The sequence below is a fragment of the Garra rufa genome, chromosome 10 (genome assembly GCF_049309525.1).
Source record: "Garra rufa chromosome 10, GarRuf1.0, whole genome shotgun sequence".
NCBI classification, from domain to species: Eukaryota; Metazoa; Chordata; class Actinopteri; order Cypriniformes; family Cyprinidae; genus Garra; species Garra rufa.
In genome coordinates this window covers 29,174,130-29,189,529 of record NC_133370.1, presented here as the reverse complement: position 1 = coordinate 29,189,529, position 15,400 = coordinate 29,174,130, and the positions used below count along the sequence as shown (strand labels likewise).

The 15,400-nt window shown below is 35.3% G+C and overlaps 1 protein-coding gene across 3 annotated transcripts in view; it reads right to left on the bottom strand.

The window, feature by feature from the left end:
• Positions 1-15,400, bottom strand: part of tox (thymocyte selection-associated high mobility group box) — a 75,780-nt gene that overhangs the window by 35,870 nt on the left and 24,510 nt on the right. For all 3 annotated transcript variants that reach the window (XM_073849140.1, XM_073849142.1, XM_073849141.1), the window contains exons 2-3: positions 4,515-4,580; positions 510-617 (exon numbers count right to left, since the gene is read on the bottom strand). In XM_073849140.1, coding sequence (XP_073705241.1) covers positions 510-617; positions 4,515-4,580 — 174 coding nt within the window. The remainder of the gene's footprint in view (positions 1-509; positions 618-4,514; positions 4,581-15,400) is intronic.

Below are 15,400 nucleotides of genomic sequence, written 5' to 3'. Positions count from 1 at the left end.
AGTAAGCCATTGAACCTTCTGTAATAGCTGCATACGAGAGTAAAAAGATGGATCTCAAAAATTAAAAGATGGATCATTCAGGTAACAACACAGTATTAAGAATCAAGTGTATGTAAACTTTTGAACAGGGTCATTTTTATAAGTTCAACTATTATTTTCTCTAGTGGACTACATGTAAATGCATTTTATGTGAAATCTCTTATTCAGGGCAGTACTAAATAAAAAATAACATGCATTTTGTATGATCCCTCTTATTGTGGTTAAATAATGAACATTTAGCAGATTCTGTAAGGTGTATGTAAACTTTTGACTTCAGCTGAACTAAATCTACATCGCATATATTCAATTGAATTGAATTTGTGAAATGTTAGTGTTACATTAACAGTGTTAAAAATGTAAAAAGAGTCCATATGGATGAGAGACACACACAGCACATAACACAAATAATGTAAGTTGGCGTTATTTTGCACTGATAGATGTCTGCTTGGTGTAGGTGTGGGGTTATTTACCCATGTTAGACGGGGGCCGTCCGTGTGTGTAGGGGCGTCTCTTTTCCAGTGGCCGCCGGCCTGTTTGTTGCTGTGCTGCGTCTGGCTGGGACTGGCAGGCACGCGGAACTACAGTGGGATGCAAGGCCAAGGGGTCAACCGATATAGGAGGGTAACAAGAAACTATAGCACATGCAAGACTCCATTCAACTTTCATCACTCTTCAATGCTTTTTTTTTGGCTCTATGCTGCTTTAGATTCTCAATGCATCTTTCATCTCCACCGACATTAAAGCTGCAGCAAACATGCAGCGTGAGCACCTTAAACACAGTGGCTGGGAATGTACAATGCAGACAATGCACATTGTAAATCAATTTCAGGCTATGTAATGGGTGGCACAATAGGACCGTATGCAGCTTTTCCTGTTTAAAGAGGTATAAACTCCATGAAACAAACAAGTGACCTGTAATTTAGTGCACTTTCCTTTACATTCTCCTGAATGCATTTGCTAGAGCGCGCTGAATAATACATGAGTCAAATATCATTTATTTATTTTTCCTCTTGCTATTGAGGGCCATAACACCACTGGGCTTTTTCTCTATAGCCTACAGGTTAGACTGTAATTCTCGCTAATTCTCTATATCAAAATGCACTGTGAATGCTTATGGAAGGGCTTTTAGGACTCACATATGATTATGTATAGGTAATGTGTTTATATGTATTTCAAGTATATAACCCAGAGTGAATCATGTGACTTCAGCATGACATCATAATTAGGCATGTGCATTTATAAATGTGACTAGTCAGTAAATGTAAGTAACGGCCTTTAGTTTCAGTCAGCTTTTAACAAATATATATAATAATGGTAAATCGGTTAATAATGAATTGTCCACTGACATAATAGATTAAATTAGATTAGGTTCAATTCAACTAAATAGTTTCTTTTATATATATTAAATGAGATTCTAATGGATTATATTATATTAGATTAGACTGACTAGTTTCTTTTTTTAATGAGTAATACTCTGATTGGCTAGTTGCAATGGTAAATTATATTATTATTTAACATTGCAACTAGCCATCAAAGTATTACTAATTAAAATAAACTATATAATATAATATAATATAATATAATATAATATAATAAGAGCAACAATACATTACTATTATTATTATTATTATTATTAATAGTAATAATAATAATAATAATAATAGTAATGTATTGTTGCTCTTATTATATTATATTATATTATATAGTTTATTTTAATTAGTAATACTTTGATGGCTAGTTGCAATGTTAAATAATATTAAATAAATAATAATAATAATTTATTGTTGCTGTTGCTTATATTATATTATAAAAAAATTATAATAGATTTAGACTGACTAGTTTTTTTAAGTCAGTAATACTCTGATTGACTAGTTGCAATGTTATAATTATAGTATTATTATTGCAAACTAATAATTATATTATATTAGAATAGAATATATTTTTTTAAATCAGTAAAACTCTGATTGGCTAGTTGCAATGTTAAAATATATTATTATTATGAATAATAATAATAATAAATGTATTGTTGCTGTTGCTTATATTATATTATATTATATTATATAGTTACTTTTTTAAATAATTGATACTTTGATGGCTAGTTGCGTATTTTATATTATTTTGTATTATAATAGAATATAAAAGATTTAGACTTTTTTTTTTTAAATCAGTAATACTCTGATTGGCTAGTTGCAGTGTTATAATAATAATAATATTGTTTCAAAATAATAATTATATTGTATTACATTATAGATTATATTAAATTAGACTATTTTAATAATAACTATTTTATATTTATATTATAATAGATGTAGACTGACTATTTTTGTTAATCAGTAATACTCTGATTGGCTAGTTTTAAAAAAAATAATAATTATATTATATTATAGATTATATTAAATTAGACTATTTTAATTAACTATTTTATATAATAGATTATAATAGATTTAGACTGACTATTTTTTTTAATCAGTAATACTCTGATTGGCTAGTTTTTAAAAAAATAATAATTATATTATATTATAGATTATATTAAATTAGACTATTTTAATTAACTATTTTATATAATAGATTATAATAGATTTAGACTGACTATTTTTTTTAAATAGTAATACTCTAGTTGCAGTGTTAAAGTATATTAATAATAATAATAATAATAATAATAATGCATTGTTGCTGTTGCTTATATTATATGATATTGTATGATATTATGTTAGATTAGACATTAATTTTTTTTAAGGAGTAATACTCTGGCTAGTTCCAATGTTAAAAAATTAAGAATTGTTGCAGCTGCTTATATTCTATTGTATTTTATTATATTACAGTATTAGATTAGATACTATTATGATACATTTCATTATATCATGAAAAAAATGTAATTTGACTAATTGACTATATTATATTATATTGTAATTGATTAGATTAAATTAGATTAGATTTATAATACATTAGATTAGATTAGACTGACTAGTTTCTTTTTTGTATTATATTATATTCCATTATATTAGATTAGATTAGATATCATTATGATATATTTCACTATATTATGAAAAAAATTAGTTTGACTAATTGATTAGACAACTGATTGACATTCAAGACCTATGTTTAACCAGGTGTTTCTCTAACAAACTTAAAGATACTTTTGTCAGTCCTACAACTTTGTCAAACCACAAGCGAATGTGTTCATGATTAAGTTTAAATATACAATTTTCAACATGCGTGAGAAAAGGTGTGAATTGCACCTTCACACGTTTCAGCAGACTGGAGACCTGTTAAACGTTACTTATGTCAAACCAAAAGACAGGAGATGTTTTGAGCAGGCTGCCAAACCATATGGACATTTTTTTCTTCAAATGTGTTTCATTATTAAATTTACTTTTGCAAATGGAATAATTATTCATAACACTTTTTTTAACTCATAATAAGAAAAACACAAGTGAGATGCGGAGGGAGGGGGGTTATTTTAGAGACTCTACATGTCTTACATTAAAGGCCAAACTCTGTGATCCACAAACAGATTGAATTCAGCGCCTTCATTGTGTTTACTGCGTCAAGGCGCTTCGCAGAAAAGTTGTTTTTAACCTCGAGTAATATTTCAGCATCCCATTGTGTATAGAATTCGAAGTTTGAAATGTCAAAATGTAGCTTGCTTAAATTTCATGGAATGCAAGCACATAGTTCAGATCAATGAGTCTATAAAAACAGGCCAAACCCAAACAGCCCATGACAAAAGCAGGAAGGAAATGTTTTAATAGAGCAGCAACATCATATATAGCCTGCTGCGGGCTGATAAAACTAGCTGGGAGAAATACTGCGGGAAAAAATCCTAGTTACAATTTTGCACAAGCACATATGATCGTGCATCGGGCCGCCTGTCACATTCATTTCCATACAGCAGAATGTGGCAGGTTTCCTGAAGGGCGCTAATTAACCTGTAGCCTTAATTCATTAGCCAAACATGTAAAAGGTCCCCTAAGACGACCTGCTCTCCTCAAGCAGGCATGTTCACCCTTGACCTTAATGCACCGAATTGCATGCTTTAGTTTAAAAATTTAATCAAGCTGTGCTTTTTATAGAACTATCTAGCTTGAGTCACCGATGAAACAGCCTTTTATCTTGGTTGTTCGGTGAAGCACAAGCATCCTGAAATAAACTTCCCTCGGTGAGTAACGGCCGTAACTAGAGGAGCATTGCTCAGAAACGCTGCGGTATGCCTTTTATAGACCCGTGGCCTTGTTTGCAGTCCATACCGTGTGTAGTTTTTAATGAAAGTGTAAATGGAGGAAATGAAAGCCTGCAACAATATGCATTAAAGCTTCATTTCATTAAGCTAAGACAAAGCTTTAAATGCTTTGTTTACATGTTATAATAGCCCCTGATTATGGTGGCGACTGATAGCGGCTCTAATTTGCGATGCGCCGGCTTAAATTTGTTTAATTACGACTTAAAACAAAAGGAGTGAGCAGTAATTAACCCACCTGGTTCCCTGGCACAAAGTCCTGGCTGGGCTCTGGCATACTCATGAACATGTTTTCACTGTCGTACTGCAAACAGACAGAGAGAGGAGAAAAAAAACGATAAATAAACAGTCAGAAATGTTCAGTTGACACACAATACGAGCCACAGAATGAAACATGCGGTTGGTATTTCTGTTCGGTGCTTTCTTTCCAAAACGCAGGGCTCAAAGACAATTAGTCTTTGAAGTCCCTGCCGTATCAGATGGAGATGTCAGTGATTTGATGTAATTAGTACAGTGGTAATTAAAGTTGCTGGTTGAGGGGGATGAATGAAATGCTTTCATGTGCGCAGTGGAATAAAACAGAGGGAGCCGTGCGAGTTTGATGATCCCACACAAGGATGGACCTGAGACTGCAGGACAGGCCTAGGTGTCTCACAGCAACTTACAGTTGAGGTCAATTGTTTACAGAATCTGCAAAATGTTAATTATTTGACCAAAATAAGAGGGATCATACAAAATGCATGTTATTGTTTATTTAGTACTGATCTTAATAAGATATTTCACATAAAAGATGTTTACATATAGTCCACAAGAGAAATTAATAGTTGAATTTATAAAAAATGACCCCGTTCAAAAGTTTACACCCCCTTGATTCTTAATACTGTGTTGTGATAGTTGTTCACAAGTCCCCTGTTTGTCCTGAACAGTTAAACTGTCTGCTGTTCTTCAGAAAAATCTTTCAGCTCCCACAAATTCTTTGGTTTTCCAGCATTTTTGTGCCCAGCATTATGAGCCTGGGGTTGAAAACTTTTAAACAGAATGGAGATTTTTCTTATTTTGCATATATTTCATATTTTTCCCATTTAGTACTGCCCTTCAGAGGCTTAATTCATGTTTTTTTTTTCTTCTGGGGCATCAGTGAGCATTTGAGCATCATGAGTCCCTCAGTTGTCCTCAGTGTGAAAAGATGGATCTCAAAATCATACAGTCATTGTTGGAAAGGGTTCAAATGCACAAAATGCTGAAAAAACAAAGAATTAGTTTTTTCTAAAGAACAGCAGGCAGTTCAGGACAAACAAGTGACTCGTGAACAACTATTAATAAACAAAAAAACACAGCCGTGGATCATTCAGGTAACAACACAGTATTAAGAATCAAGTGTATGTAAACTTTTGAACAGGGTCGTTTTAATGAATTCAACTATTATTTTCTTTTGTGCACTATATGTAAACGTCTTTTATGTGAAATCTTTCTCAGGTCAGTACTAAATAAACAATCACATGCATTTCACATGATACCTCTTATTTTAGTAAAGAAATTACCATTTTTGCAGATTCTGAACATTTCAATCAGTATGAGATGTACACATTGTGCTCACAGTATTGGCTGACAATTAAATACAATTTTTAGACTACACTCTCAGGAAAAAAGGTACAAAGCTGTCACAAGGGCGGTACATTAAGGTGCATCTCTGCACCTTATTTACCCCTAAATGGTACAAATTAGTAGCTTTTGAAAGCACGCCACCACAGTGGCAGTTTTGTACCTTTGTTCAGATTTTATTATTGGCTAACCACAATCAGGATAAAATGAAGTGTTTCATTTTCTATACCACTGGCACAGTGGTGTGCGGTGGCGTCCTGAAATGAAAAGGGATTTTTTTTTTAATCGAATGTAAAATCATGTCCCACTCACATTTTCTTGTTTAAATAAACATTACTTACTATCAGTAAAAAAAACAAAAAACTAAAAAAAACAGTATTTTATATTTTTACATTAACAATGTAAAACCAAGTACGAATCTCATCATGTTTTTTTTTCTTTTTAGCATTGTACATTTATTCCAAAAACAATAACTCAAGACAGTAACAATTTAAACAATATAGTTTATTTGTGAGCTGTTTTTTTAATAGTTAATTTTTAACTATTTTTGCATTTTTCAGATCATCAGTCATCAAAGCTCGGTAAATATTGGTCACAGACACAGAGATTACTTTCAGTTTAAAAAAACAAGCTCATTACTCATTAAAAACCCCAACAGATTATGTTTTCATGTCATTTTAAGTCTTACTTTGACTTTGAAGTAAAAGTGTGAGTTGTTTGCTTACTTTTTGAAATTAGTCTTCCCATTAACACCGTTAAATTGTTCTTTCATACTGATTCACGAAAGCAGAACATGCACAAACACAAGAGCCGGGATGTATCACACGAACCAATCACAGCCGATTATAACCAGTTATATCCAATCATATCCCAATGGAGGCATTGCCTCTTCTAACGTGACTTTATCTCATTCATTCTCAATTACCCTTCATCAAACCTTTTTATAACCCTTTAGGGGGTCTGTTAAAACTCAACGGGCTCAGGAGAGACTACAGAGACGCAGACTCCTGCTGTAACTTTACCTGCTGGTGTCACTGTTGGACAGTGTTTCTTTAGAAAAACAAGTGACTTGTACACTTTTTAACATTTCCATTTTTACCCTTCCAGCAATCTGGCTCTATTCTGGCATGTAACCTGCATGTAAATTAATTCCAGATGGATAAAATCAAGCCTTTTTTCTCATTGAATATCCTGTTTCACTCAGAAATACGTCAGGTTACAGAAGTAGAATGGGTTGCACATGCTATTTCATGCTGACTTTAAAGTTTTAATAAGAAATGTTTCTGAAACCAGAACTGTTAATGCATCTACTCGACCTACATGGTAAACAGAAATCAATTAGATCAGAACCAGTGTGTCTTTTACAGTAAACCTGCAGCTTGTGCATTCACCTGCTGAAGATGCTCAAAACAGCTTCAGCTGAGTCAGTGCAGGTTAACTGTGTGATGAAGGAGAATGAGCCTGTGACCCAGCTGTGCAGCACACCTGGGAAATTACAGCAACCCACACTGGCTGCCTGCTACAGTCCACTCAGCAACACACACACACACACACACACACACACACACAGATTCTGCTGACACGCCTGCCTGACAAATACCCGCCAATTTACATCTACTCCACTTCCTTAAAAACCCATGAAAAGTGACTGATTAATATCAAAAGCAGAAATCAGATATGTTTAAAGTTGTGGCTGTGAGGGAATGGCTTTCTCAGCAATCGGTCCTGGACAGGGCTGTCATTAACACAGATCCATGACACTTATTTGAGTGTTACGAAAGAATGAGAGAGGGTGTCGCGAAGGAGAAGAGACTGAGTGAGAGAGGAAACTCGCGGCTGATGCCTGTCACTGGCTGAATGTTTGTATTTCTGTTCATCCGAGCAGCACATCTCATTTCATTATGCCTGCTCGAGATAATTCTATGGAAATGAAATGGCAATAATCCTAATGAAAGCCTATCACATTGCGACCTTTTAAGTGTGCGAGTTGATGGGCCGATCTGATTGGTTTTTGCACACGGATGACAGTTAATTTCATGCTATCTTATTGATTGTGATTAATGTGATCAGGCTGATCTAAGATGTGGCTATTCTTAAACTATGAAATGTGCTGTTTTCTAAAACACCAATACAACCTAGTCATAAGCCTCTATTCATAAGGAGAAAATGCTTAAAAATGTTGAAAAAGCATATCATTTTCAGCTAGGCCTTCTAAATTAAAGAGACAAATGCCTATTGAAATCCTAGAAACAGTCCGTGTCCTGAGACTTGCCTTTGGACTGCTTATGTATATCGGCAGGACCGACCTAAAAAATATGCTTTTTGAGCACAAACAAATCAACATTTATAGAAGGCTCGTGTAAGATTTTAAAACAGTTTTTATGATTTTAATATGTCCCTTTTCTAAGTACTCTAATATTGATTTGATTTTACTTGTATGCCAAAAATCATTAGGATATTAAGTAAAGATATTTAGTAAATCTCCTACCGTAACTATATCACAGCTTGATTGTTAATTAGTAATATGCATTTCCACTTAATCTGGACAACTTTAAAGGCAATTTTCAGAATATATAGTTTTTTTGCACCCTCAGATTTTCAAAAGTAGTTGGCCACATTTTGTCCTATCCTAACAAACCATACATAAATAGAAAGCTTATTCAGCTTTTAGATGATGTATAAATCTCAATTTTAAAAAAATGACCCTTATGACTGTTTTTGTGGTAATTAGAATGCTCTCTAAGTAGGGAGCTCACTAGGTTTTAGAACACATCCAACATCTCACAGGCATAGAACAGCATTAGAACAAGTGTATGTTTTTGATACAATAAGCTTTGACAGTAAATACAGCACTGCAAAACTGCTTGCGTCTGGTTCTACTCCCGGTTATGTTGATTAATAAAACTTCATTCCTCGTTTCAACACCACTGTCTCCCACTCACATGGCAGCCGGTTATTTATAACAGAAGGTTTGAGACGCATCCGTTCACACCATATCCATTTTTATAAAGATTCCCTCTAGTTTCTCACTGCCGTGACCTTTCACATGTCTCTCTCAGTGTCCGTGCGCTGTTCTATCTGCTTAGCTCTTACCCTCTATCAGACAGTATTTGCATATGAATGTGCCAGTGGAAAGTGTGAGGCGGCCTTAGCTGAAAAAGTGAAACCTCAGAGCTAAACCCATCAAACTGACACCAAAGCCATCCAGCAACAGTTGGCCAACACCCTCCCCTCACCTACACGGCAAACACGCTTTTCGGAGCAAACCCCGGCAAATGTGCGAACTCCATTTCGCGAGCTGTACGGGCCGATTATGACTGAGGTTTCCCTTGATTCGTGTGAAGAAACATTTCTCAATCTTTCTGGCAAGCTGGGAGCCATTTTGTGTCAGTGTAGCTTTTCTGTCAGAGCCTGAGGTGCCATTACATGACCAATAAAACCACAGCCAGTGTAGATTGCTTTTCTAAAATCTGACAGCTCGACTGCACACTCTACTTACGCAAATTATTGCATTATTAGCAAAAAAACGCCACAAGAGTCCATCATCAAACTACAGGGCCGCAGGCATGAGCTACATCCTAAAATAAACAACCGTTTTAGTGTGAAAAGCAAGAAAGTATCTGTGCAAGCAGGTCAACAAACGACTACAATGTGCGTTCGGCAGCTGCCGCGCTGATGCAAATGAGCTATCAAATAACAAAAACAACAAAAACAAAACAGGGCCTAATGGCTGCGGGACTGTAAATCGATCCCTTCCACACTCCGCCCCGAGCGTCTGGCAGCTTCATAGGAAGCTTAGGTAAAAGAAATTGATCCCAACTGACATGACCACATGCTAACAAATTCCTCATTATGATTAATAGGAAGTGTTCCTCAGGGGGAGGAGGGTAATGACATGCTAGTGTTCTCCCAGAATAATATTAGAAAGTCTGTGGCAACACTTATTAGCTCTGTAATTAAACTGTTCATCCTTAAATGACTCCCCTGGTTCAGAACGACGAGGCCTACGGGCCAAAGTGTGTGTGCGGGGACTGAACTGTGGCCAGGGATGTGTTCATTCGCTAATGCCCGTATTTATCTTACAAGGGGTTTTCTGTTAATTTATTCTAATTAGTGTCACTCCAGGGTCTCTGCGTTGACGCTCGATCAGAACGAGGTGTTTAAGAGAGCTGCGTTTGATTCTGATCCGACACTAGCTTCAAAATGTCCTAAATCAATTAGCGTGTGATTTAGGCCAACATAAGTATTTTATGAGCTGTTGATTTCACATATATTTGCACAAGGTTTTTAGAGAAAAACATGAGTATAAAAGGGATAGTTCACCCAAAAATTTAAATTCAGTCATTAATTCCTCACCCTCATTTCGTTCCAAATCTGCAAGACCTTCGTTCATCTTCGGAACACAAATCTAAGAACTTTCTGAGCTTCTTTTGTGTGCAGAGAAAACAAAAATAATGACTTTATCCAATAATTTCTTCTCTTCCCTGACAGTCTCTGCCATGCTGACACAGGAGCCGGTATTCTGACTTTGAACATCCATCTCTCTTAGTTCATCATCTGTATATTCTGGTTTAAATAAGGCTGGGCAAAAAATTGCAAGTCATCCTCTCTTTGTTGACATCTTCAAACATGTTTACGAAGACAGTGTGTCTTTTTCTGCTTGTAAACAAGGTACAGAGCATCCAGGTGAAAGATAATTTGTTGAATAAAGTCTTTATGGACAAAAAAGCATTTTTGTAGCTTCATAACATTATGGATGAACCACTGATGTCACATGGACTAATTTAACAATGTCCTTACTTCCTTTCTGGGCCTTGAACATGGTAGTCACTTTGCTGGCTATGCAAGGTCAGAAAGCTCTTAGATTTCATCAAAAATATCTTAATTTGTATTCTGAAGATGAATGAAGATCTTACAGGTTTGGAGCGACATAAGAGTGAGTAATTAATAACAGAATTTTCATTTTTGGGTGAACTATCCTTTTAAGCATGTGGCATTAGCAGACTGTACAGAACCATACAAATGAGATACAAAGGTACAAGGTACATGAGGTACAGATTCATACAAATTAACCACCAGTTCGACAAAAAAGTACCATAGTTATGAGTAGCCATGAGATTGTGCTAATTAGGTTGTTTCAGAAATAGGACAAGGTTGGGAATCTTCTACAGAACTGGTTTAATTTTTTTAAATATACCAGAAATAAGTACCACAACTTCTGTGGTTCTTCTGTTCGTGGATCTGCTAATCTGGACAGTTCACAGTACTAAAATAGCTCATGAATCAACAAATCGATAAACATGGCTTTGTAAAGGATCCTGGCAAACTACACATCACTCAGTTTCCAATGATGAGACAACACATTTGCATTGTAAAATGTTGCCACTATTTACATATCCATTAAGCAGAAGTATCAAAAGTGACTAGATGACCATAAGCAATTGTTCACAATGCAAAATTTACAGTATACAATGTTTATTAGATTGGTAGATTAGAAAACAAGCTACACTCATAAAAATAAAGGTGCTTTAAAATGTTCTTCACAGCGTTGCCATAGAAGAACCATTTTTGGTTCCACAAAGAATCATTCAGTCAAAGGTTCTTTAAAGAACCATAATCTGAAGAACCTTCTTTTGCCACAAAGAACCTTTTATGAAACAGAAAGGTTCTTCAGATGTTAAAGGTTCTTTAGTCAAAAAAGGTTCTACTATGGCATTGGAAGCACCTTTATTTTTAAGAGTGTAGAGCAGAGGAGAAATGCAGAGAATGCATTGGCTTAGGGTTTTTGAGGAAAGGGTATCTTCAGCTGCTTCTTAAACTATTTATCAACAACATGCAAGACTAATATCTTTCTAGCATAATTTTTCTTCCGTTTAAAGCATGTACAAAAAATAAAAGACAATTAAAATATAAAAAGATGGATAGATACTCCCAGTTTTGTGATTGTATTATAGTATTTTTTTGTGTAGAAAGTGGACGTTCTAGTGCATTTTTCGATTGTCACAGCCCTTAAAATGGCTGACTACCTAGTGAGTACTATGATTATTGACCTAGGGAGCTGATTGAACGTGCACCGTTATTGAATCTACAAAAAATTATGCTAAATTATGCTTCAGCTGAGCTGAATTGAATAATAATAAAGCAAAATAAAACACTGATGAATGTCAAAGTGGCTCAAATTAATTATATTTAATAAAAATCAGAATAAATAACAAACTCAAAATGACTCATCAAAAACGAAACGGCTACTACTGTTTATGTACCTACAGTTCATAAGACAATGTGCAGGTAAAAATACACTTTAGGTTTGTCTAAACGAAATGACAATGTAATTAGGATCAATTATGTGGCACTTCCTCAACGGTATTAAGAAACCGGAATCATTAAGCGAAATCGGAACCAGAATCGTTAAATCCTGAGATTCCCATCCGTAATCAAGAGAGTAATAGCTTTCAGCACCTGCAGTCTGAGAGCAGCTCGTATCAGTGCATTGCTCTCTGAGCTCTCCAGAGGTCAGCAGGATTTCTGCAGAGCCCCCCTGTCTGGCCTCATCATCCCACTGTGTACACAGATAAAATGGAAACGTTGTGGCTAAACCTATATAACCCCCACTCCCTAGCTCTCCCCCTCCAAACTCCCTTTCCTGGCATGCACTGTTATATAAGGCTACCAGCTATTGAGGAGGAAGGTACCAGGGCACCCTGCCAACCCCAACCAGCTCTGAACAACTCTCTATTAAAATATATGAGGAACTTCTGTTCCTCTAATCTTAAGTGTTTGCCACTTAGCCGGGCCGGGACGGACTTCTGAAAGGTTCTGGGATGAAAACAAGCTGCGAAGCTGGGATGATGTTAAACCCTTATGTTTTATGTTAGGACCAGTCTGTGCCCTTGAGCGAAGTACTTGGCCACTCCAGCTAATTATATTGTACTGCATTCACAAAAAAACTCCTCAGACATCCATATCTGACAGTGTGCCACTATTTTTCCAAAAGTAGAATTATGGGCTGTAATATCAACGTGATATGTTATTGATTTATGCACAGACACAAATGAAGGCCTTGCAAGTATTGCGTTTGTGTTTCCATACTGCGCATAATATAATAAAAGCTATGAAATGTTGCATTTGTTATTGAGCAAAATACATCTTGGGTGAGGATTTGTAAATGAGCATATTATGCAAAAGAAGGTGCAAAATATATGCATGTGTGGAATTACGAAACGACTTCATTTGGAAAGTGCTAATGATGATAAAGGTCTTCCTGACTGAAATGTGTCTAAAATTCCCAGCTATTAAAATCTGATTGTAAGGTGTTGAATTCCAACTTAAGTATCATAAATTTCACATCGGAGGCAATTTTATGTAACGCAAAACTAATCTTTCTCACCACAAATGAACCCAATAAATCAAACGGTGAAAGAAACGCTCCCTCTCCCTCAACGAGAGCCATAATTTTATGCAAATGTTATACAATAATCTGTATTCTATATCTGAGCATGGTAATGAGATTGGTTGCTCTACATTATTCATATTGTACAGATCCAATATAAACAGATATCATAAGAAGGGGGGAAGGGGACCGAGAAAAGACACATGATGCCGCAGACATATTGGTGACAGAACAGATTACAAACAAAGGACGTTTCGAGGCCTTTTCGGTGAAGCTAGCACAGATTATTGTGCACTTCCTGTGGAACCGGAGGCCGGTGGCGCTCTCTTGTTTCTCTCCACTGTTGCAGGACCCAATCAAAATGGCCGCCGTTCAGGAAGAAAGGTAATGAGATATGAGTGCAATGGAACGCTTTGCGCCGAACATAATCATGCAAGTTGCGTGCAATCAATGAGCCCCACATCATCTCTGGTGGTGATTGCCTGGTGTACAGACTCGGCTAACGTTTCAACGTAGACGCGGCGGGCGTACTTTTCACTGCCATGCATCACGTTTGACTTCTACGACTTTGTAAATGGCAAAAATATAAAATGATCCAAGAAACAAATAAGAAAAGAGGAGCCAATTGAATATATTTGTTGAACAGTGGGGCCATTATTTTGATGTTTATAGCTCTTGGCAGATCTTGTAGATTTCTTTTTTATTGGATGCTGTATATTGACCCCTTTGTCAAATTGGCTTTATGCATTTGCTTCTCTGGCACTGGATGATATGTCTAGAAGTGACATCTCTCCTGCTCAGTGATACATACTGTAATCAAATAGAACGAATCCTATTTCTGGCGTTGCACCTGTGCTCAGACTTTATTGCTGTGCTGTACTCATCATTTCATGTGACGCAGATGTGAATGGCATCATGTTTTTTTTTCACAAATGTTTTAGTGCGCTACAGCTTTCAGTCATTAAATGCAGTTGTTTGGCAGGAATGCGGAATAGGCCTTGATTGTTAGTACGACAGTTTGTCGCATTGTCTGAAAGTAAGGAGCCATTTTTGCTGCACCGACTAGGACATTTTGAGCGTGTGTGTGTGTGTGTGTGTGTGTGTGTGTGTGTGTGTCTCGCTCTTTCTCTCTCTCTCAGATGTCCAGATGTGAATCAGAGCTTTTTTTCGCGAGACTGGAACCAATTTCATTCCTCATCAGTTTCTTATGGAAGGTCAGAGTATGGGAAAATCAAACTGCGAGTGTGTATTCTTTCCACACCCTGTGGTTTAAATGCACTCACTACTCAGCACCATGCTCATTTTCGTCCCCTTTTATGTTGGACTCAGAGCCGCTGGAATATATGGGCCCCCTAAAATATCTATTATAAAACCTCTTGAACTGACAGAAATGGATATAATGCATTTTTCAATGCTAATGTACTTCTTAAACGTGAAATGCTTCACGGCTGTGTTTTATCTCCAGCTTTTATTTTATTTTGAACATCTAATGCTCAGATTAAGTGTTTTATTAAATAATAAATTATTAAAATCATATGAATTAATGATAAAACTGAGATTTGTTTGGTTTGTGTTAGACAAACTGGAATTAATTAATATTTCTGTTTTATTTTGGACAAACTGGAATGCAAATAAGATGATACAATACTCTCAAATTAAAAAAAAAAAGGAAAAAAGATTACAATTTATTTCAGTAAGTAGCACAAAAGCAACCAGGCAGGGCAGGAAAAAATAATAATTTTGTTTTAAGGCAACCATATATTGTTTTTTTTTTCTGTGCTAAAACAAACATAAAAATACAATTCATCTTTAATCTTTCTCTACACTTTTTCAAAACATTAATGAGATAATATATCAAATCAATAAAAAGGTAAAATAGAGATTTGTTTAGTTTGTGTTAGACAAATTAATATTTTTGTTTCATTTGTTGTAAGTTATTTTTTTTATTTTAGAATTTTTTTAAAATATTTTTATTTATTTATGAGATTTTTTACAAAACACCAAGTTAGTTTAAAACAGGCAGTGCAGAGAAAAATGCAAATGTCTAACAAAAAATTATTCTTTTGTTCTTAGTCATGGTCAAATCATATATTGTTTTTTTCTTTGCTAAAACAAACCTAAAACTGCTCTTT